Genomic DNA, 22,846 nt, shown 5'->3' on the forward strand with positions numbered 1-22,846 from the left:
ACACGCCACCATCGTTTCCTCAACTTTAGATATCCACCAGCCGAGTGCTACTTCAGGTTTGTCCCACGAGCATTTGCACAGACCAACAATGTTGAGAGAAACTTGTTTTATGTTGAGGTATTTGATGATTTCGAGATTACTGAGCCTCGTTTCCGCGTTTGTCAAGCTTCTTCTTCAGCTCAGCATCAGCTACAGCCTGCGAGTCAGTCTGACGTGTAGTGTAGCCTTTGGTTTCGAGATCGCGCTCAATCTGTTCGTTGTGTGTGCGCTGGGTGCCTGCTTGTTCTGCCGCAACGTTCTGCCATTTTCAACCCGTCAGGAGATCGAGAGAAGAGAGAGAATCAGTATCTAGTCATCATAAGAGAAGAGATGGGGAGGGAGGGATACGTACGCCTTCGTGACCAGGAGCTTCCTTCATAATCTTCTCGTTGAGGTTGTCGACGAGATCGTTGCCATTGGCTCCAACGACTTGGTGAGTCTTCTTGAAAGATTGGTCGGTGGTTTTGTTTCCCATGATGAAAGATTGTGATTTGTGTGGTGCTGGAATAATCGGATGTTGAGCTAAGAAAAAAAAGTGAATTTGGACAGGAAGATCATGGGCTACTTATACCTAGCTCGAGTAGGCGTGAGAAGAAGGGTCAGGCTTAGGGCTCGGGCAGTCAGGTTACGCAATGTCACATATCAAAGCTACATGGCCTCTCACACGACCTCATCACAAGGGTTCTTGTGATGCAGGCAAGGAATGAGTCAGGGCGAGTCTAATCTGATGTCTCTTCCAAGAAGAATGTGCGCGCTGTAGTGTGGTACAAAGCAAGATCTTCGGCTAGTAAGGGTGTCACGTCAAGCAGTGCCGACGTCGTTGGTGAATCAGCTTTGCTTTTTGCCTCCATGCTGCCTCATTCGGCCGAAGATTTTCGAGTGTAAGAGAAGTGTAGGTGTAACACTGCTTATTTTAGCTCCTCCACTTTTTGTGCGTGGAAGGGTCGAGAGGCTTTGCTGAGAAGACGCGAAGGTTGAGCGTTTCTCATCATCACTCATTCGTAACAGCCTGGCTCGAGCGGTTGACTTTGGAGACCCTTGATCTTTTGTCGTCTCACCAGCTTCCTGCACCTTTGGACGACTCTTATCGACACCAACACACAGCGTCAACGATGGATACCGGTGGCTTCTCCTCAAACCAAACCGCCGCTGGCCAAGACGGCACCCGTCTTCAAGGTCTCGCGGGCACAGAATCCGAAAAGCAACTCACCCAACGCGAGGTCGCTGCGCTCAAAACTATGAAACGCAATGTCAGCATAACCAAGTATGGAGGATGGATGGTCGGTGCCGCCGGAACCTACGTCTTGCTAAATCGTCGAAAGCCGCGACCTCGGTTGCTCGCTAGAATGGGATGGAGTGTTGTTGGCGGTTTCGGAGGGTCTTTCCTCATGATACCGATCGGTATCTTGTTGAGTAAGAATGTGCTGAGGAACGTGGAAGACCCACAGCATCTGAGAAGAGTGATGCTTGGAGCAATGGAAGAACAGAGACAGGGAAAGAGACCTCAGATAGGTGTAGCGCCGCCGAAGGGGTTGAATGGAGAAGCGGACTTTGACCAGGGTTTGCAGCAGCAGCAGCAAGGTGGGGAAGGGTGGGGTGGTGAACGTGCAGCAACAAGCTATCCCGGATTCGAGGGCAACAACGGCTCCTTCAGCTCCTCCTTCCCCTCTCTATCGTCTGAGCCTTCCTCTTCGAGCGCACAAGAGTCGACGACGACCCCTCCTGGCACCGGTACAGGCACACGCTGGGCTCAGCTCCGAGGCGAGCGTGGCGTGGAACCTAGCAAATGGGAACGTATTCGTCAAGATAATGCCCGTACCACGTACAACCGCTCCAACGCCTCTTCAGCAGATCAGCCGCAATCGGACGACCCTTCAGCTTTCAATAACAACCCTTCCCAACCATCCACTGTACGACAGCAACCACCTCCTCCCAACAACGGCTCTTACCCCTCTCGCTCAGCTTCTCCGCGCAACAGAGATGAGCCGGTAATGACCTTGTCTGGCGCGGAAGATGATCCGCGATGGTCATCCCCCGCCACTTTCTCACCGCAATCTTCCGGATGGAGCAACGGCGAGTTCGTCGATGATCCCGCCGCTTCCTCTTCCTCCTCTGGCCGACGCAGCGCCAGAAGAGGATACGGCATTCTCTCAGTCCTCGAAGAGCCAAGTTCCGGCTTCCAAATTGAATCCGACGCTCCAGTTCAAGTCGTCAAAGGGTCTCTCCTTGCCGCATTGGTTGGAGGGGTAGGTGGTTCGATCTACGGTGTCCTCAATGGAAAACAAGGAGCAGGAACAGTCCTCGGCACACGAATGGCTTTCAGCTCCTTCGCTTTCGCATTTCCCTTCTTCGCCGTCCGAGAATACATCGTCTCACCCGTTCTCAACCGAACTTCGTCCGGCCCAGATTTCGCGAACCGACACATGCGCCTGCGTACGGTCACGAAGAACAAACACACGGACAAACTTCTCGCTTCCGGTCTAGCTGGCGCGGTAGTAGGCGCTGGTGCTGCAGCGTTCACCCGCGGCCCTCAGGCAATCCACAAAGGTCTAGCAACCTTGGGCGTTGCTTGTATGGGGTTGCAGCTGACAGGGAACGAGTTGAGGGTGGTGAGGGACGCTATGATTCGACCTTCTCCCCGTGGCGCACCGCTAGCTGTGCCAGAGTTAATGAAGGCTTCTTCTACTGATGCAGCGGTGAGTGCGTCACAAGCAGTTGCGCCAATGGCGGATGTTCAACCCACTCCTCAAGTCAATCAGGAAGGAGGGAAGGGCTGGTTGGAGAAGGTGAAAGGAGCGATGCCGATCAGGAGTGTGAGTGATGAAGAGTACGAGCAGAAACTAAAGGAGAGATTGAGTGGGGTGAATCAGAGGATGGCGGATGTTGAGGCGGAGATCAGGGAGATCGAGGGACTGATTGCTGAACAGCAGTCGAAGCAGGGGGATTCCAGTCCATCTAGCTGAGCCTCACGATATTGTACTTCCATATGACATCAAGGAACAGCGTTGCTCAAATGCATCATGCTCGCTGAATGTTTGCGTTATTTGGTGTCGATGAGCATGTGATTGAGCCGGTACAAGTACAAATACAACAATGTGCATGGATGGTGAGTGTCTCAGGGCATCCCGAGGACAAAGGCGAGTAAAGTTGGGAGATGCGATTATGTCGAAGACTTTATCCCTGGCGCTGTGAGTTGACAGAATGGCATAAGGAGGTCCGGAATGGGAGTCAGCGATCGACATCTTTCGACAAAAGATGTTGCAAAGCTCTATGCGTTACCAACCTGCTTGTGCTTAGGATCCTTGCTGCAGATCACATAGAGTCTTCCCTTTCTTCGGACGACCGAGCAACCATCACAGAACTTCTTGACCGAAGAACGGACCTTCATTCCTCTCTGTTGCTGTTCCATCAATCCCAAAGCTGTTGCTACTGGTGCTGCTACGCGAGGACTTGATGTAGTGGCAGCCTTAAGAATTGTGGAGCATGAGGAAGAGGAGCAGCATCGTACTTGTGCTGGTGATGATGCGAGGACGGAGCGCAAAGGCTGCTTTGCGAATGTGCGGAGAGTTGTAGACAGCATTGCATGTGATGTGCTTTGTCGAGTTTCTATAGTGAGAGGTCGAGAGGAAGTGAGGTTATGGTGATTGCTAAGAAAGTGAGATGATGGTTTACGAGAAAAGCTCAAAAGGCCTCGAAAGCGGTCAGATTTGTCTCGGGCGATAAGAGGAAGTCGAGCCAAAGCAATTTTTCTGGTCAGGGTCCGCTTCTCTCACACACCGTGGTTGGCATCACGTGATCAGTCATGGTGCGTTTGGGCTGGACTTAACAATCGAATTGTTCCGCTTCTCCGCACCACTCTGCACTCATCTTCACCAAAGCCAAGCGTACTATTAGCAGCCTGGTTCGTCGTTATTGAGCTTCAAGGACCTCACTGTCTTTACCTTCAATCCACTTAGTTTGTTCGTGTTAGGTTATACTTTTTCGATCTTGTTTCGTGCGATTGAGTCCAGACGGGATGAGATTTTTTGATTTTTTTTTGATTTTTTTTTTTTTTGATTTTTTTTTTTGGAAAGGTTGTCCTCCACACCGAAGAAGAAGCCTTGCCGACACTTTCTTTCACCTGACCATAAGATCTTCGACAACAACTTCAGCGGACAGAACATTCGCTGCTCGATAAGCTTGGACCAGGAAGCTGTAAAGGGCGAAGCCATGCTGACCGCTACAGGGAGCGGAGCGGCTGCTGGGCCGAGCGAGCCCTCCGACTCCGTCAGCGCATCTTCCTCGGCACTCGCTTCTGCCTCAATCACCACCTCAGAACAGCTCGTCAAGGCTCTCCGTGTCCCACAGCCACCAGCAAATGGCTTCAGCAAGGTCGACATAGCTCTCGAAGCATGGCGGTCCGCTGACTTCTTCGTACCTAAGAAAGCAGAGCTGCTATCACAGTGGGTCCTCGAGTACCTCTGCTCCTCTCTCCGTACATCGAACTCTACCTCAGCACCACGTACACCGAACAAGGGGCAGAACAAGGCCAAACAGCAGAAGGAGTCATCGACTAGCACTCCTACCGAACTCGACCTCAAAGCATGGGAGCTGCTCTCAGCCATCGTCTCTGCACAGATCAGCACCGACTCAGAGCTCTCTGAAGCAGCAAAGCAAACCTGGCTCTCGCATCTGGCCAGCACGCAACCTGTGCTAGCTCTAGCTGGTGCTCTTGCAAAGCAGCTGAATCAGGAGCAGAACACGTCGCAGGCCGACCGCGAGACGCTTCTTTCGTTGGCTTCAAGCTCGCTCGTCAAGCTCCTGCCTCCAGCAACGTCCAGAACAGCAGCAACCAATGTCGAAGTTGCCGCCGACGTTATTCAGTCATGGCTCGAATTCTTCGATCAATCACACAGCTCAGTTGAGCAGCAGAAGAGTACTGCTATTCTGCACTCGATCGTGACCACTTGGACCACCACTTTGCAATATGGCTCGAACGCCAAGAGGAATCATCAGCACTTTTGCAACAACGCTATCCCATCTCTACTACAAGCTCTCCATACTCTCGAAAGCAACAGCGAGGATGATGAAGATTCATCGAAGGTCTTGGAGGTAGTGAGGCAAGTGGCGGCAGAATCGCTTTTCACAGAAGACGTCACACGATCGATGCTTCAAGCTGGGCGCAATGCCAAGGTGACTATATCTGCCACTTGGAAAGACACGAAGACGGCCACTAGTGGCGTCGTTCAGCAGCTCGCCTCCCTCTTGCAAGATCAGAAAGTTGCAGATGCCGCCCTCAGCTCCCTCTCTACCCTCAGCGAGCTCCTATTCACGAAGCTCAGTCGCAGCGAGGCTCTCAACTCCACAGCCAGCTCCAGCAGTACTTCCTCGGGATCCATGCGCGAGGCGCAGCTCTCCCTAGTCCGCAAGACTATGCTCTCCGAATGGCACTTCCCTCTCCTGCCCTTCCTTGCTACCTCTTCTGGCACACAAGCCAGGCAGGCACAACGGGCAGCAGCGCGTACAGGCTTGTTGCGGGGCGTTGAACGAGACAGTCTCTACGTCATGGGTTGTGACGAACACGAAGAATGGCGTTCGCTTTTCAGCACCCTTTCGAACAGCATTCGAGGCGAGCTCCGAAAGATTGCAACGGAGGCTTCACCAGCAGCACAGAGTGAAGCAGCGGATCACTTTGCTAGTCTTACTTCGCTCTGGCGATTGGAGAAGTCGGTGTTGGAAGACGAGCTGGTGCCTATCTTGGCAATGGTCGCAGTCCAGAAGGTTTCAAAGCAGGCATTGTGGGTATCGGAGGAGCTGCCCAAGGCAACACTTGCAGCGATGGAGCTGTTCCGTGCAGTCGCAACCATCGATGTGCGATTCAGGAACATCCCTGCGCTCGTGAACAACGTGTTGAGCAGTGTAGGCGTCGCTGCTGAGCTCGGTTCCGGCGGGTCAGCCTCGTCTTTGTTCACATCGCAGACGTTCTTAGCTGAGCTTGGAAAGCTCTGTCGCGACAGTGTGACGCCGATGCAGGTGCCAGACCTCATCCACAGCCTTTCGACTATTGCACAGAGTCTCGAATCCTTTATGAGGGACGATAATGTCAATGGCAGTGCCACTCCCAAATCAAAAAGGCAGCGCACCTCGACCACAAGCAGCCCAAGCAAAGCTTCAACACAAGCATCGACGCACGCACCACGTGTACTCATCGCACAGCTCCATATCGCAGCACATGTCATGCAGAGTGTTCAGCTAGCAACCAATCTCCGACCTCGCTCTATTGCTGCAGCCGAAGAGCTGCACAACATCCTCATCTTGCCATGTTTTGATGCATGCGCGGCGTCCGCATCTGCAACAACGTACGGTGTGGCAGCAGCGGCTTTGCGCGTCAGGCAAGCTCTGTTGTCGGAGAAATGGCGGTATCATCCTTCTGAGCCGGTGAAGCTGGATGGTTCGCTGCCTACGGAGACTCTGGCTGGTCTCGAGTCGGCATTTGACGAGAGAGCTGATGCTTTCATCGAGCTGCTATCATTGCAGAAGGGAAGCAGTGCGGAGTTGCACGGGTTGCAGTTCCAGATTTTTCAGAGTCTGATGCAACGTGCTGAGAGGGACAGCTTTCTTGGGTTTGGAGAGTCGAGGTACTGTCAGCTGGTATCACAATCCTCTGGACCGATCCATGCTTTGCTTGAGGAGCTGAGCAAAGGCTCGACGAGCGACAGCGAATGGATCGGATGCCCGAACAACATCAAAGACAGGATCGAGCTGATGCAAGTTCTTTGGCTAGCACTTGTCACTCGTTGGGCACCTCTCTTTGAAGCCCTTGCCGCAGACGAGACACTTGCTCTCCTCGCATCGATACTTGTCTTCACAGCACAGCCTAGAGAAGGCAGCGCGTTGCACTACATATCCTCAACAGCTCTGCGCAATGCTTCTTTCCTCGAGCTTTCCACTTGGCGCAACCACATCATCGCTCACATCCAGCACGAACTTTCGACCAACAAACAACTCGATCGACGTCTGGTCGCAATAGCGCCGCTCTGGATCACACCCAATGATTGGGTCAACAAGTCTGCGCGCGGATCGTTGATCGCTAAGCACCTTGCACTCGACAAGGACATTGTTGGAGCGAAGAAAGGGAGCGAAGTGAAGACGGTTCAGTGGACTGAACTGCGCAATCTGATTGCAAGGGTGTTGCCGGAGTACGCGACCGAGTCGGACGTCAATGACGAGACTCTGCTTGCTTCGCTGAGTGCGTTCTTCGAGTCAAACGCAAAGGAGGGGAGTAGCGAGGAGAAGCATGCTTGGGAACGAGCTTCGCTTGGTGCTATTCAGGCTGCGACTCGACTGCTGCTGTCCCGGAGCAAGAATAGCGCTGTTATGCAAAAGAAGCTGCTTGAGACGGCTCAAGAGTTCAGGGGCGCAGCAGCGGCAGAGAAGAAAGCGGGCGCTGAAGGGATCACGTTCAAGATGCGCGCTGCGCAGGATGTCATGACAGTTCTTGGAACTCAAGTCATAGATCAAGAGGATGGTAGGGCGATTGAAGAGAATCTCTCAGCGATCGGAAAGCTCTGTGGTGAGCTTGATACGCCAAGCGACTCCATCCAGACCCTTGACATGGTCTTGTATCATGTTCGAGAGCTTCGCCTTCTCGGCCGTGGTAGCGAGCTATGGGAGGACTGGTCGCCCGTCCATGGTGTCTTCATTCAAGGTGCAGAGGCAGAAGTAGAACTGGGTCGGAACCAGCCGTACGTTCGGTCAGCGGCAGGTATAGCGTTCGAACTTTTGCGATGCATCGGTCCTGGTGGTGCAGGAGCTAAGACGGCTTCGGATGCATGTCTCGCCTTCTTCAAGACAATCGATCGCATGCCAAGTTTGCAAGAACAGCGTCGACTGGCAGACGAATTACAGCGTATCGTATCCCATCTGGAGGCAGAGGAGTACGACAAAACTCTCGACAAACAGCTCTCCCAATTGCGGAACTGTGCCGTTCTTTTCTTCACTGAGCCAAGCCAGGTAGCCTTGACACCTGCAGCAGTCGATGACATTCTCGCGTCTCACATTTACGCTGTCGGTCTCCTGATCTCGGGGGCGCCGGAAGGAACTTCCAAAATCGCCCGCAAGCATCTTTCGAGCTTCTTCGGTGTGATCAACAACACACAGCTTTTGCCGGCGGGTGGTGCCCTCTTCAAGCTGCGCTCAGTCGTTGCGGCTGTCTCGGTGCTTGGTCAGCTGTGCAGCAACCATGCGATGCTTTTCAAGACGCAGGACATGGGTGCCATCCTCCAACTCCTCTCGACGATTACTGGGCCGAGTATGGCGGATGAAGTCTCCCCTGTGCTACTCAAACGCTCTCGTGCTGCGAGGGACTTCATGAAGACCAAATTGTGGGACGCAATGCTCTCAGTCCTCAGCTCACTGATGCGATTGCGTCAAGACCTAGTCCTCAGCTTCCTTCCTCAACTCGGCTCCCTCCTCTCCCGTCTCACCACACTCTTCCGTCGAATCCGTTCCACCTCTGGTTCAGCCAAACGACAAGTTCGACGAGACCTCCCCACCTGGTTAGATCCCATCCTCGTCACCCCCCTCAACGCAGAACATGAAGCACGAGCGCTCTCTCGTCTGCTTTCAACACTAGTAGTCAAGAATGTTTCTCTCAAAAACCGCTCTTCTTCCACTGTGGAGGATGGCAAAGCAGAGTCTCTGGCAAGACCGTTCTCCAAGCACGCAACCTACATCTTGGTTGCATATTTGCGGAGTTTGACAGCAGCCAACACAATGGTACCTGCGGAAGTGAGACAGGAGTTGGAAGTGGGGATGTTGACAGTGTGTGGGATTGTGGGACATCATCAGAGAGATGCGGCTATGGTTGGGTTGCTGGATAGTGCTGGGAAGGTACTGATGAAGCGGATTTGGGGCGAGTATGAGAAGCAGCGATATAAGGGTCAGTGATGTTAGCGGCGAGGAATTGTTTGCAATGCATTATCAAGTCACTATTTGGGTGTGTGAGGATATGTGATTGCTGTGTGTGTGAGATGAGATGTTATGCTTTGGTTATGGTGGTGGATGTTGAGTCGAGACGAACTATAGGTTCGGGTCGTTTCGAGAAGAGAATTTTACGTTTGATGACATTGACTACGTCGTAGTATACTGCCGTTTGAGGTTCCACTTGGTCTTCCTCCTGTTCCTCATCTTCATTGTCTTTGTCTCCCTCTGTTGTTTCTGCATCGCTTCTGTCTACGGGTACACCGTTCTCATCAATATCCCTAAGCCTATCCGACTTCTTTCCCACCCTACTAACAGGAGTCGGTCTGGGTGGACTAGAGCTGAAATCCATTGAATCCCTCCCTTTCCTCACTCCTTGCATTGCAGGTGGCGGACTGCGTCTCTCTCCATCGTCTCCCACCCTCCTCGCCCGCTTGACATTCCCCACCATCTCCCCCTCCGCTTCGTCTCCCTCTACGCTTCTCTTCGCATTGCCAACATCACCTAACACCGTCTTATCAGCTCTAACCTTCTTCTCCAATACAGCCAAAGGTTTGACCAGATTCACAAACTTCCCCTCGAGCCTATGATGCGAGATCATAAGAACAGGTCTGTCGGGGCGAGTTGGTTCGAAACTGATCGTGCCGAGAATCTGACCACCGGCAGGAGATTGATTTTCGATTTCGAGCGCTCCTTGAAGTTCGATTAGGATTAGCTCGCCGTTTGGCGTCAAGGTGGTTAGAGGGGCCGGGGCGGAGGAGCGAACGCTGGAAGAAGAGGATGATGAGGGATTGCTGGGGCCCGCTTGGGGCAGGTTCAGATGGATCCTCATCTTGAGTTGCTCGTTTGCGAGAGGACTTGGCGGTGTTGAGAGACCATGTCCAAGGTTGACGAGGCGGAGTGGAAGCGGAAGTGTTACTTTGACCAAAAAAAGCTCGAAGCTAGGGCGCGTCGCGCTAATGAGGCTCGCGTAAAGTTAGAGATCGGCTAAAAAATCACCGATTCCACTTCTCCTTGTGAACTTTTTTTTTCTTTTTTCTTTTTTCTTTTTTCTTTTTTCTTTTTTTCGGCTGGCTTGTAGGCTTGACCCGAACTGCTACATGTCAATGCCGAAGGAAGCGATCCAATATGATGATACATGCTGACATAAACGTAATTCGGGATCTGACGGAACAGATCCATCCAGAAATTGGGTACAACACAGTCCCGCTCGTTGTCAAGCTAGATCATGAAGTAGGATACTCCCACATTCGGCATGTACCTCATAGATGTATATATATCAAGCTGAGAACACTAGGTTCTCACCACGTTCTTTAGTCAATCGAGTATATATGTTTCTGCCCTAAAACAGTAGTGACATCGTACTCAGACTCTTCCCGATCGTCAGTTATGGGGACAAAACTTCTTCACATTCTAACAGTCAATGGGCCAAGCCGCGCTCGCTCGAGCAAGGCTGGTACAAGTGTCTGACGACGCCGTCCAACTCGATGTGATGCTAAGTCGGCTGAATTGCAGTTTTTTTCAGGCGTCCCGCCTGGACTCAATCGCACGAAACATAAACCAAAATTGTATATACATAACACGAAAAACTAAGTGGATTGCAGGCAAAGAGCTGTGAGGTTCTCGAAGCTCGACAAGCAGGCTCCCGGCCCGCCGTAAACAGGGGGGGCGGTCAAGCGCAGAAACGAGCGGCAAGGGAGGAGGGTGTACAGGGAGGGTAAATAATGACGAACCAGGCTGCTAATAGTACGCCTGGCTTTGGTGAAGATGGTGTTGTGAAGAGAGGAGCGGAGAAGCGTAGCAGTCGAGTGTTGAGTCCAGCCCAGACGCGCAGGCTTTCATGACTGATCACGTGATGCAAAAACACGGGTGCAACTCGGTGGGAACTCTGCTCTGGCAGCATCCTTTTGTCCTGCCTCCAAGTGTGAACCCCTGAAGACTTGGTTGCAACTTTCATGTTGGTGCACTGTGCAGCCTCTTTGAGAGCATTGTTCTGATCGTGCTAGAGGCATTGCATTGAAGTATCCTTCGGGTTTGCCGAGTCTGTACGGTCGCTGAGAGAGGGCAAGGGCTTACTTTTACAGTGCGCAAAGCCAAGCCACAAGATTGAGCCATTCAATCCCAATCAACTGCCGTGTAAAAGTATAACTTAGCTCAGATTTGTGGCTTGTCGTCGTCTGATCGCGAGATGGTTAAAAGCGAGAAAAAGGATGGGACCACTCACTCGTTCATTCGGATGTTCCGTCGCTGCTTCTCTGACACTGGCAAAGGAAAGCAAGAGAAAAGAAAGAAACCCGTGGAATTGAGCCGAGAGAGACAGAGAGCCTTTCTGTTGTCGACACTTTTTCTTTTTTTTCTTTTTTTTCTTTTTTTTCTTTTTTTTTTTCGTGGCCATTGTCGTCAGACCACACAAGCTACACAGACACAACAGAGAGGAAAGCCAGGAAAGTTTAAAAAAAGTGGCTGCGGACCGCACTCTGTTGAAATCCACACTGTCGAGAGGCAATATTGGTATTGGAGCACAACTCGCTCATCCGCCTTCTCCGCCTTAGAGTCATCCTCAATAGCATTCTCTTCACTACCTTCACCCTCGCTCACCCTTCTTTGGCAACTGCCAAGCGCAGCATTCAGTCGGAAACCAACCTCGACAAACCAGCATCGACTTTGCTCTCACCGACGACTCCACCTGCCACTCTTCTTCCGACACGAGCTCCTCCTCCCTCCGTCTTCGACTTTAGCTGCTGGCACTCCTATCCGTCAGCACTGACTCAGGCTTCTCTTGTCCCAGCGACTTCCTTCAATCGATCACCAACGAGGCCATACCCAGCAGCATTCGCCTAGCTGCTACTCTTCCTCCAGCATTGGAACGTTCCCTTACCCAACATGACGAATTGATCTCCACCTCGAATCGGTCTTCGCCCTCTGTGGCCGTCCGAACGGACCTCGACCTATTTCAGATATCTTCGCTTTTCAACAGCAAAGGCTACTGGAACCATCTTCCAACGATAACCATCTCTCACTGAGGTGCTACTCCAGAAATCGCCTGCACTAGCACAGCTTCTCAACTTCTATCAGATCAATCTGCTTTACCCAACACTGGAAAGGGATGTCCGACAACACATACCTTCTCAAGTCGCCTCGCTTCGACATCGATGAGGAGCCCGGCGACTGCCATGCATCCTCTGGCCAGCAATGGGTCGGTGCATTCGAGAGAGTGCTTGGTGACCGCGAGAGTCTCGCAAACGAACGTCCTTCTCGAGCCATCGCGAAGCCGGTACCTTCCACTAACCCTGTCATTGGCGCTCGCGATGCTAGGTCGCTGTCTACACGAGCTGCCACTTTCGATGATCTCACCACCGAGCTATCTCGATCTACCATCGTCTCCCGCTCTGCAAGTGCACACTCCAGCAGCCATGGCTCGCCTTCCTTCCACGCCGTCACATCGTCAGAAACTTCGTCGTTGCATCCGGCCCTCAGCGATAACCTGTCCATCCAGAGTCTCCCTGTAGGCATCTCTTCCGAAGCCGACTATAATGGCGGATCACTCACCCGCTTCCGCACCAACTCATCCAGTGGAAGCGTCTCGCTCGTCTCTCTGCCGCCCTCATCTGCCGCATCTACGCACAATGCCTCGTCCAACACCAGCTTTGGCGCTTCCTTGCAGCCCCATAACAAGCCTATGCCTTTGCCACTTCACATCGGACCACCTCAGCTCAATGACACAGCAGAGCTCAAAGTTCACTTCCAGGGTCCCTCTCACGTTTCCATCAACGTCCAGGACTGTCTCCGGTTCGAGCAAAGCTACGTCAACCATGCACCATGTGTACACCACATTATGGTCACCAACCGCAGTACAGACTGTAGCGCTGTTGTTCGTCTCGAGTCCGACCTTCGTCAAGGACTGACGTTCATGCGTCGTAAGCGATCGGCACCTCACAACGAGTTCGAGCCTGTCGCCTGGCCGTCCAACAGCATCTCTTGGGCCAAAAATGGTGGCTTCGTTCCTTCAAATCTTCGAGGCTGGAGGCATGTGCTAGCCAACCTGGAAAATGCGGACTCGTTCATCTTGGAGCCTAGTCAGACCACCAAGGTCTATGTTGTGCTGCGTCCGGCCGACTTTGTCGAAGAGGCTGAAGCGGATCGTGCAAATCACAGCTGGCCGTACAGGATACCACCATCGCCATCGGGTGCAGCTTCGTCAAGTAGGCTCGGCGATTCCACAGCCACGGTTGGCCAACAGCCTGGTCGCTCGGATTACAGCCGTGTTCTCTCGCCTGTCTCGACTCCAGCCGCTTTTGGTGAGCAGCAGGGTAGCTTCAGTGCTGCAGTTTCGGATCAGGAGAGTACGGGTAGTATGACCGAAGAGCTCGGTCTCACGTCGCCTCACTCAGCGCCTGAATTGCATGCTTCGCGCTCTGCATCGCGCTCACAGCCAGCCAGACCATTGCATCCTGCCTTTGGTCTGCGCGGCACCATCAGCCTTTCAAGCTGGATGTTGCAGGCCGTTGACAGTGGAGATGAGACTGATGCTGATCCGTCCCTTGCACCAGCACATGCACAGAGAACCACTCAGCCTTCGTCTTCGACTACGCCATCAGCCTCTTCGAGACCTACTTCCATGTACGGCTCGCAAGCGGTCCCTTCCTCCGTCGCCTCGTCCGCCATCTCTGCTCTGCAGTCACAGCCTGACGAGCGAGAGGTGCAAAAGATCCGCATACCTGTCGCTGCTCAGTGCTGTCGACCTTTCATCGACGCCGCAATCACCTCCAGCGCTGCTCTGGATCTCAATTCCTCGACGCAGACTAGTCACGGCTCCGCCATCTATCTCGACTTTGGCGATGTCATTGTCGGACAAACACATTCGCAGAACCTGACGCTTCGCAATTTGTCCGAAATCGACTGCTTCTGCCAGGTGAAGCTCGAAGAGGCCGACAACATGCTGCAGACACCGCCGATCAGCTTGGTGCAGGCTGACACCGACGAGACATTGCCATCCGTCTGGGCCGGTGATCAGGAGGCCATGTCTTACAACCCTCTGATACTGGTCCGGCTCGAGTCCAAGCAAATCAAAGTCTCGCTCAAGCCCCAAGAGCCTTGTCGTGACTACGAGCAGGTCTTGACCATTACCTCGTTGCACAATATGGCCAACAGCATTCGCGTGGTGATTCGTGCCAACATGCTCGGTACTGCCAAGGACGACGCTCTATCCGTCCTCTCCGGCGATTACCTCGACTTTGGCGACTGCTATGGAGGGCATTGGACTAAGCAGCTGCTCGTGCTGAAGAACAATGCTGATGTGCTGCTTGACGTGTCTTTTGGCGTGCAGAAGGACTACCAGGTCATGTTTCAGCTTGCCGAACTGGCACCACAGGCTGAAGACGACACTCCTGATCAGGAGGAGCTTCCACCGAGCTCACACGTCAGCGAGATCTCGCTCTCATCTGCTAGCACGGATGATCACAGTCGCATGTCGTCCGTCGCAGAGAGCAGCAGTGCTGGCTTTGGAGCTGATGGCGCTTCAAGCGCATACGAGCACTGCCGACAGTCCGACGCTAGAGGAGAGCACGCTGCCACGGCTTCGGAGCTCGCCAAGACGCCTACGCATCATGCACACGTGCCCAAGGGATCTGCTGCATTAGAGCCACCAATTTTGGAGCTTCCAGCAGCCGATAGCGATGCGACGTGCGACTTGCTGCGTGGTCGAAGAGGAAGTGCACAGACAGACGAAGATGGCGTTGATGCCTCGTCGGTTGCTTCTCAGGCCGGGTCAAGGTCGAACTCACCCGTGCGACCAGCTTCACACCCACCGCAGCAGCCACCAGTAGGAACTGACCTTGCGTCGTCTGCTGCAGAAGCTGCGCGATCTAGCAAGGGCGAGGCACCGCATCTGCACTTGATGGATCGAGTTTACTCAGGCCGAGCCCCGTCGCTTGCCTCGGCGGCCAGTGACTTTGACCAGGCCAGTGTGTCGACCAATCCACACAGCCAGAACTCATTCGGCTTTGCTTCACGACCTGCCTCGCGTGGCCGTCCTATCGAGTCGGAGCGTATTGACGATGTCAACTCAGTACGCTCGGTGCACACGGCACTCTCGCAGGACAGCCGTCCAGGCCCATACCCTGCAAGCTCATCGAATACTGGGTCGAGCGCTTCGGCAAGGAATCAGCATCGGAATAACGGTGTCGGTGCCGCTCTATCAGGTCTACGCAACGTCGAGCATGCTCAGAGCAACCAGCTCGAGGAGCTGGTGTTGCGGCCAGGTGGAGAGTACCGCGTTTTCGTCTCATACCGACCCGAGCGTGTGGCTTGGGACGCAGACTTCAGCGGCGGTCGTCTCGTAGAGAAGACCTTCCGCATTTCGCTCGACTATTCTCGTGCTCGACTTGCGAATATGCGAAGTCGCGGAGGTCGCGAGAGAAGGACGGTTGTCTGTCATAGCCGCACCTGCACTTCCTTCATCTCTATCAGCCCCAAGATGATTGATCTTGGCGAGGTGCAAGTTGGTACACGCAAGTCTGCCAACATCTCGGTCACCAACCGTTCCGAGCTTACAGCGCGAGTAGATCTGCGCTTCATCTCGAAAGTGCTAAGCATGTATCGTGACGAGGTGGCCATCCCTGCGCTGCAGACGATCGAGCTCAAGGTCGAGTCGTTCCCTCGCAGAGTCAACGAGACGTACAGAAAGCAAATCACCGTTGCCAACTTGCTCAACCGTCAAGGTGATCAGATCTTTGAAGTGCGGTCGCGCAATGTGGACAAGCAGCGCATCAGCTTCCATTCGCTCTTCTATCGCATTTTGACACCTACAGGATCCAACTACGTCGACTTTGGCGATGTCAACATCAATTCGATGCGCATGAGGACGTTCACGATCGAAAACATCTCGAACAAGAAGCTCTCGCTCGAGCTGAGTCCTGCTCATCCTGAGGATGTGACGCTGTACATCAAGGCTCCTCCTGCCGATACTGGACGCGAAAGCAGTCCAAGGCTGGAAGCCAAGACTGGTTCCAGCAAATACAGCGAGGCGCAGCTGACTGAAGTGCAAGGTCCTGGTGCAGAGGCAGCGGAAGGGGCTAACGCTGCTGCTCCGAACGGTACTTCAACCAAGATCAAGTCAAGCAAGCCCTCAATGAAAGGTGCCGATCTGAAAGAGCGTTTCCTTGAGACCATCTCTGTCGACTCTCCCACTTCCGTTCGCACCGAGAACGCGTCTTGGAGGTTGGCACAGAAGCACAGCCACTATCGCAAAAAGGAGGATGGCAGTGTCGCATCCACGCAGAGAAAGGCGAATGTCTCTGGCAAGCCCAAACCCGCCATCAACATGGTATCAGCGCTCAAGAAGGGAGGCAAAGGCAGAATCACAGTCAGCTACGGCAAGACGATCACGTTCAAGGATCGCACGCTCATCAGCGACTTCGAGTATCTCGACCTTGCTTCTGGTCAGCCTGTTGACGCACGCCGTATCCCAGCCAAGAGCAAGAAGTATGCGCTCCTCGAGAACATTACCACTGGTGGCAAACCGAAGAGCCTTGGTCAAGCTACTGGTGCCAGCAAGCATGCAGCACAGGATGATGAGACCGGAAACAGTGTTGGCGGAAACGGCAAATCCAAGTCGAGCGGGAAGACCAAGTCGAGCCTCGCTGCGAAGGAGAAGGCGAGCGAGACACGATCGGAGACTGGGAGCGGTTCTCTTTCGCCCAATCTCTCCGCGTCGAAAGCTGGATCCTCCATGCCTCGGCTTCCTTCGCCTTTGGCCAACGACATCATTGCCCATGATGCTAAGCGACGCACTGCCTCTGTAGTGAAGGAGTCTGCACGTCAAGCCACTGCTTCCAGCACCGGTAGCAAGTCTCAACCCGCTTCAGCTATCCGTCATCATGGTAAGAGCTCGAAAGAAGGCAAGGTGGGCGATTCTGCAGCTCGTGTCCACTTCTCGCCTGCACTGACCGGCAAGCGCAAAGCGCCGCCAGTGCTCTCGAACCCAGTCGACGTCTCACGCATGTCTCTCGAAGACCTCCTGGCCGCTGTCGAAGCACAAACGAGCATGCTCAGCACCTTCTTCCTCGGCAGTCCCGAAGCAGAAGAGCAATTCGTTCGCGCCGAGATCAACCTTCGACGAGAGTTGCAGAGTTCCATCGACTCCGGAAAGCTCATCCCGCTCGAAGTGTTAGAGGTGGCACCGCATTCCGAAGGTCAAGTGATTGCAGTCTACCACCCGAGCGGCAGCACACGACCTCACATCCAAGGCAATGCGCGAAAGCAAGACTCGCGCATCTTCATGCGTCTCATTGATTTTGACATGAATGTGGTTCGACAGTCGGAAGAGTTCTCAGGTATGGCAGAGCTCGAAGCGGATGAGCTGCCTGTTCGTGATCTCATGCTTCGCAGCAACACGTGTCGCAGCTTGCTCGAGCTCGGTCAGCCGCACATCAACTTTGGTCATATGGAGAAGGGTGATTCGAAAACACGCAAGATCTTGATCCAGAACCGCAGCGAATGGGCATTGCGCTACTGCATTCGCAAATCTGGCAGCATTGCATCGGGTGATATCAAGCTCAGCTCGGGTCGATACGGCGTTGTTCCTGGTTATGGCAAACGCGAAGTCGAATTTGTGTTCTCACCGTCGATGTCAGGTCCATTCCAAGAGAAGCTTGTCGTCGAAAACGTAGCTGATCGGGACAATGACCAGACTGTCGTACTCAAAGCTAATGTCCGCAAGACGCCGAACTTCGCCGTTGACCCCAACGCGATCAACTTTGGCGCTGTAAGTCCGGGCAAGCTTTCGACGCCGGAGAGTTTCGTGTTAACCAACACCACGGGCAAGACGAGATCGTTTGTTATCGCCATCGACGGACACGATCTGCTGCATGCAAGGTGTCTTATCGATGTAGGGTTGAGTATGGCTAGTGATGATGAGGTTAGAGGGACACTGAGTAAGGAAGAGGAGGAAGAGATCGAGAATCTGTCGCAGAAGTTAAAGATCGCTAGTAGGAAAGGGAACGCGGATAAGGTCAAGAAGTATGAGGAGAGGTTGGCAGCGTTAGGTGTCAAACTTCCAAGTCTTGCCAGTGGAGCGCCGAGCGAGTCTGGCGAGAATGCGGCAACAACGAGCGCAACGGACGCTGGCCAGCAAGCAGATGGCGAAAAGGCAGCAGCGGCACAATCCGAGGCTACAACCGCCGCAGACTTGACTGTTGCTGCAAGCACAACCACCACCGCAGGCAGCGTTAGTGTGGTTGTCGAAAAGCCACGAGAACTCAAACGTATCTCGTCAACAGTCACTTGCACGCTCGGTCCAAACCAAAGCAAGCGTCTCATCTTACGAGTTCAACCTTCTGCAGTCCAATCTGCTATCCCATCCAACACGAGCGATCCAGGTGATCGTCGAACGCACGATCGATCAGGGATGGAAGAGGTCTCCGTGCCCGTAAAGGTGCATGAGGTGAAGAATCAGGACGAGACAAAGACGGTGGTCCTCATGGCGACTGTTGAGTTTGCGTTACCTCAGTGTTCCGTTAAGGCGGCGAAAGCAGGATCAGGGACGGAAGTGGAAAAGTTCCCGGCTGATGCGGTGGTGTTTAGCTCTTCAGAGTAAGAGTAGGAAGGGGTTTGTATGGGACATTATCTTATCTTTATCGCTATTTATCATGAGGCAAACCGAAAGTCCTCTTCTTGCAATTTGTATCAGCCACCTTTCACAGTTTATTGTTGCTCTTGTGTGTGTTGTTGAAAGGATGTGCGGGAAGTGACGTCTTTTGAGTCACAAGAACTTCCTTGCGAAGGTTTATTGCGGATCTGGTCAAAGCATGCGGATACGGTCGTGGATATCTGCCGAAAAGCTGCTGGTTCGCTGTGTTCACACCGTCCATTTGGCGAGCTGCCAGCGGCACAAGTGCAGAGCTGTGATGCTTTTGAGTTTGGTGTGGAATCATTTGCTTTTGAATTAGTAGTTTACGCTGGCGGAGGAGCAATCTTCCCTTGGCTCGGCAATTTGCGTTGCTCTTCTCCCAGATACAGTCGCTTGAACAGGACGACCGTGGTGGCTACTAAGAGGGGGAAAGAGATCATTATTGTCTTTGAAAGCGAAGCAAAGAGGAGAGGAAGATGTGGGTTGGTCAGCGGTACTTAGCAGAGGACGGAAAGGTAGCGCAGACTTACTCTGATTCGCTTTTGTTCTGGTGTGAAGGGTATGCGGGGCGGCATCGTGACGTGATGAGATGCCTCCTTGCTGGTTCAAGTAACGAAACGATAGAAAAGTGCCAAGAAGGTCGATGAAAGGGATCGGAGGAAGGAAGCGGATTGGAGAACGAAGGCTCCTGCGAGAGAAAGTTGGCGGATGTGAGAAATCCGACTTCCGAGCCTGCCTCCTGCTCCACAGCCCGATTCTTTATAAGATGAGACATTCAGGAGCGACCATCGGGCGATTGACGTTAGGTGCCACTTGACGGCCTTGCTGGCTTCGAGCATGCTTCCGTCTCATAAGCGGGCGGGGGAGGCGGCCGCAGCGGCTTGCAGTGCAGAATGCTGAACTTCTACTACAAGCTACAGGAAAAGCGCAGAATAGGACTTTGAGTGAGTGACAACTGAGGAGAATTTATTTTGGATGGCACAGGCGGATGATATGTCACATCAAGTAGTGCGCGACATGCTGTGACGCTGGTTACGCCTCTTGCTGCGCCAATCTTTCCCCCTTCATCACCCTCTATGCGCCTTTCAGCACTTACGGCGAGCAGCGAGATGTCACCTGTCACAGAGAGCAATATGGCCCTCCCCCTTTTGGCTGGTGGGGAAGGGAGCGTTGAGCTGCGTTCTACGCTACGCTCTGCTTGTGCCCGTGCTGTCTTTGAGCTGTCCAACCATCGCTGGCCTGAGCTATTCTCGAACCCTTTGAAGCGTTCAGCCCTTTCCTCACCATCATCATCATCAGCCTCATACTCTAACTCGAATCCCACTTTGACAGGTAGCATCTTTGATCGTTGTCTTGGATCACAATCTAGCCTCTCACGCATCCTATCTTCACAACATATATTTCTCTTTCCCGACAAACTCACGACTCGTTACGACATCTAGCTGGCCTAGCCTTCATACTCGCCTCTACGAGAACATCCATTAGCATATCCGCTTTGCAGCAAGCCTGCACAATCTTCCCCAGGACTAGCAGATACCAGGATGACCCAACCACTGTTCGCAAACCACAATGACCCAACACCAGGCCTTGGCACAGCCATTCAAGGCACGAACATCGGACTCGGCATTCCACTTCTTTCCAGTAAGCTTGAATCACTGCAACTTCCACCGCTCTTAAAGGTCGGGTCGGGAGTTGGTTTCGGTCGCCGGCCTTACTCGACACGTCATCGTAGCTTCACGACATCTTTGGGAGGGTACGACTCTTCTCCCACCCCCAGCTCCTCCTTTGCTTCAACGTCTTCTGAATCTGATCACGGGCTCACTCGATCAGCTACTCATGACGCTCTGCTCAGCTACTTCTCGCCTTCCCTGAACGAAGATGAAGGGGAGGAAAAGCCGCAGAAGAGAGTCTATCTACTGTCGGACGGACTAAGTAATCCTCAGATGGGCCATCGAAGGTGCAAGTCTGAGACCTTCAAATTTCCCCTGCCTCCCAGCAAGGGGTCGATGGCTCCAATGAAAGGACCTCTGAAGTCGGCACTGCGACAGAGGGTAGCAAAGGGAGACAGTCCAGCCTTGAGAGCCGCATCAGCAGGCTGGGGAAGAAGTGTTGGTAAACACCTGTCCCCGCAGCCAGAAGAAGAGAGTGACGAGCAGGCAAGGCAAGGCTGGTCACCGTACTCAAGCGTTGCCCCGACTCCCCGGCAAGGTTCCAGTTCGCACCGAACCGACCTCCTCTCGCCGACTAATGAAGAACACTTCGCCTCTCCCAGGGGTTCCACCTCTTCGTGCTCGTCTCAAACCCTTTTCTCCGATCACTCCGATTCCGACTCTGGTGCATAGACAGACCCTTCCTTCTCAACTGATGCAGCGAAGCTTGCTCGTCTCCACGCTAGCTTTTTCCTTTTTGACCGTTCTTCGGAGCTTCCACTCTCGCTTCCTGACTTGCACAACGACGATCCAAAGAAGAGTTTGGACGTGGTTGGGGGCAGTGTGGAAGAGCAGATGGCCTATCTTTGCGGCTTGGGATATCGCTACGGTAAGAAGAATGGAAGGAAGGGTAGAAAGACCTCTGCTGACTATGTGACAGCTCAAGAGCAGCATGGAGAGAGTGGCTGGTGGAGTGAGGATGAAGCCAAGAAAGAGGGGATGGTTGAAAGGAAAAAGGTGGGAGGTGTGCACAAGGCAGTGAGAGTGATCTCAAATGCGGCCTCTGCTGTCAGCTCACTCGCGAGTAGTTCGATTCTCTCTGGCTTGTTCGCCGCGGTGGAGGTGGAAGAAGATCAAGGAGAGGGCGAGGGGGACATAACGAATCTTATTCGACAGCAGGACATCTTATCCTCACCTCAGTTTGAAGGCCTGCTTGGCAGAGAGTATAGCTATTTGCTCGATGAAAGCTTACATCTAGAAGAATCCATAGCTCCAAGGAGTGTAGCAAAGGCAGGGCAGAACGGGTTAATGACTCCACCACTAACAACTCCCGAACTGGGCTTAGGTTCATCACCTATGCTTCTTGAATCTTGGCCATCTCCACTTCGCGCCTCTTCCACGAAATCCTTCGGTCTTGCCCTGTCCCTCCCCTCTCCACGTCAGGATAGAGTGGAAGGCATCGAAGGCTGTCGTCCCTACTCCACAGCTTCTTCTCTCGACCCGTTCTCTTTCACCCCAGCTCTTTCGCCTCCCTCCACCCTCGCTAATCTCTCCAGTTCTGTCTCGTGTCCTGTCTCGTTCTGCGATCCTTTCAATTCTACGAAACCGACTTTACTGGAGCCCTCAGCTAATGAAGAAGGTCTCGAGGGGCCCATCAAGATCGCCATCGCGTCCCGAAAGACTTTGCAGCCAGTATCTGTCTCCGTTCTCACCCGACCCCGACCCCTCCGCTCATCGAACTCAAACAACAGCCTCTTTTCCTCCGCCTCTTCCGACAAGCTTCAAAAGCCAGAACCCATCGCATCCATCATTGCCCGAGGAAGACCCATCCCGCCGAGAGAAGCTGCGAATCATAAGTTTGGTAGCAAAACCACTCCGCTTTCCGCCCGAATCGCTGCTCGAGGGGCGATGAGTAAGTCTTGCTCCACCACAACCGTCACGACCAAGGGCAGAAGTTTAGATGAGAGGCGAGCCAAGGCAGCAGCGATTGCTGGAACAGGATTTAAAGTCCCACAAAGAAAAAGCTCACTTGACGTACGAGCTCAAGCTCAGCTCCATCGAGAAGCAGAAGCAGAAGCTGCGGTGATCCACCCGAATGGCATCTGCAAAGACGAGCTTGCGGCGGAGAAGTATCATTCTAGCGCCTCACCCTATCTTCTCCAGCGGCTCCAAAGTGGAGTGGAGATGTGGGCAAGTGCAGGTACCGCAGCCAAGCAACGTCGGAGGGGAGGAATGGGAGTGGGTGGGATGCCAACGTCAAAGTCTCTTCCTGTGCTGTTTACTGCTAGAATGGCTGCGCAGAGAGCAAAAGGAGAGACTGGAGTCAGTGGGGATAAGAGGAAGAGGAAGTTGGTGGTGAGTGTCGGTCCAGATGGGGAGGTATCCAGAGTGGAGCCTCCAAAGTAAGGAGTGCTTGTTGTTAGTGAGGAGAAGGTGACGACGACTGTTTTTGGTCTTACTCTCTAGTCTTTTCTATGTTCTGTTTCTCCTATGCATGTATCTCACACTTTGTTATACGCTTAATGAAAACCATCGCACACTCTTAGCCGAACTTGCGTCAAAGTCTGGT

At 53.3% G+C, this 22,846-nt stretch overlaps 8 protein-coding genes across 8 annotated transcripts; 4 read left to right on the top strand and 4 right to left on the bottom strand.

Annotated features, from left to right (window-relative positions):
- Positions 1-136: 136 nt before the first annotated feature.
- UHO2_03685 (uncharacterized protein) lies at positions 137-514 on the bottom strand (the record flags this gene model as incomplete). Its single annotated transcript, XM_041554291.1, has 2 exons — positions 137-298; positions 392-514. The coding sequence occupies 2 exons, from the start codon at positions 512-514 to the stop codon at positions 137-139; spliced, it is 285 nt and encodes a 94-aa protein (XP_041410225.1).
- A 637-nt stretch (positions 515-1,151) lies between these two features.
- Positions 1,152-3,002, top strand: UHO2_03686 (uncharacterized protein; the record flags this gene model as incomplete). The annotated part of the gene is made up of 1 exon (XM_041554292.1): positions 1,152-3,002. One exon carries the CDS (start codon positions 1,152-1,154, stop codon positions 3,000-3,002), a length of 1,851 nt encoding a protein of 616 aa, XP_041410226.1.
- A 1,246-nt stretch (positions 3,003-4,248) lies between these two features.
- On the top strand, positions 4,249-8,967 carry UHO2_03687 (uncharacterized protein; the record flags this gene model as incomplete). The annotated part of the gene is made up of 1 exon (XM_041554293.1): positions 4,249-8,967. The coding sequence occupies one exon, from the start codon at positions 4,249-4,251 to the stop codon at positions 8,965-8,967; it is 4,719 nt and encodes a 1,572-aa protein (XP_041410227.1).
- Positions 8,968-9,058: 91 nt separating this feature from the next.
- On the bottom strand, positions 9,059-9,832 carry UHO2_03688 (uncharacterized protein; the record flags this gene model as incomplete). Its single annotated transcript, XM_041554294.1, has 1 exon — positions 9,059-9,832. The coding sequence occupies one exon, from the start codon at positions 9,830-9,832 to the stop codon at positions 9,059-9,061; it is 774 nt and encodes a 257-aa protein (XP_041410228.1).
- A 2,274-nt stretch (positions 9,833-12,106) lies between these two features.
- Positions 12,107-18,595, top strand: UHO2_03689 (uncharacterized protein; the record flags this gene model as incomplete). The annotated part of the gene is made up of 1 exon (XM_041554295.1): positions 12,107-18,595. The coding sequence occupies one exon, from the start codon at positions 12,107-12,109 to the stop codon at positions 18,593-18,595; it is 6,489 nt and encodes a 2,162-aa protein (XP_041410229.1).
- Positions 18,596-18,951: 356 nt separating this feature from the next.
- On the bottom strand, positions 18,952-19,203 carry UHO2_03690 (uncharacterized protein; the record flags this gene model as incomplete). Its single annotated transcript, XM_041554296.1, has 2 exons — positions 18,952-19,074; positions 19,159-19,203. 2 exons carry the CDS (start codon positions 19,201-19,203, stop codon positions 18,952-18,954), a joined length of 168 nt encoding a protein of 55 aa, XP_041410230.1.
- A 332-nt stretch (positions 19,204-19,535) lies between these two features.
- UHO2_03691 (uncharacterized protein) lies at positions 19,536-20,009 on the bottom strand (the record flags this gene model as incomplete). Its single annotated transcript, XM_041554297.1, has 1 exon — positions 19,536-20,009. The coding sequence occupies one exon, from the start codon at positions 20,007-20,009 to the stop codon at positions 19,536-19,538; it is 474 nt and encodes a 157-aa protein (XP_041410231.1).
- A 160-nt stretch (positions 20,010-20,169) lies between these two features.
- On the top strand, positions 20,170-22,683 carry UHO2_03692 (uncharacterized protein; the record flags this gene model as incomplete). Its single annotated transcript, XM_041554298.1, has 2 exons — positions 20,170-20,962; positions 20,999-22,683. 2 exons carry the CDS (start codon positions 20,170-20,172, stop codon positions 22,681-22,683), a joined length of 2,478 nt encoding a protein of 825 aa, XP_041410232.1.
- Between the last annotated feature and the right edge of the window lie 163 nt (positions 22,684-22,846).

This window comes from Ustilago hordei (genome assembly GCF_900519145.1).
Source record: "Ustilago hordei strain Uho2 genome assembly, contig: UHO2_contig_06, whole genome shotgun sequence".
In the NCBI taxonomy this organism is placed as follows: domain Eukaryota; kingdom Fungi; phylum Basidiomycota; class Ustilaginomycetes; order Ustilaginales; family Ustilaginaceae; genus Ustilago; species Ustilago hordei.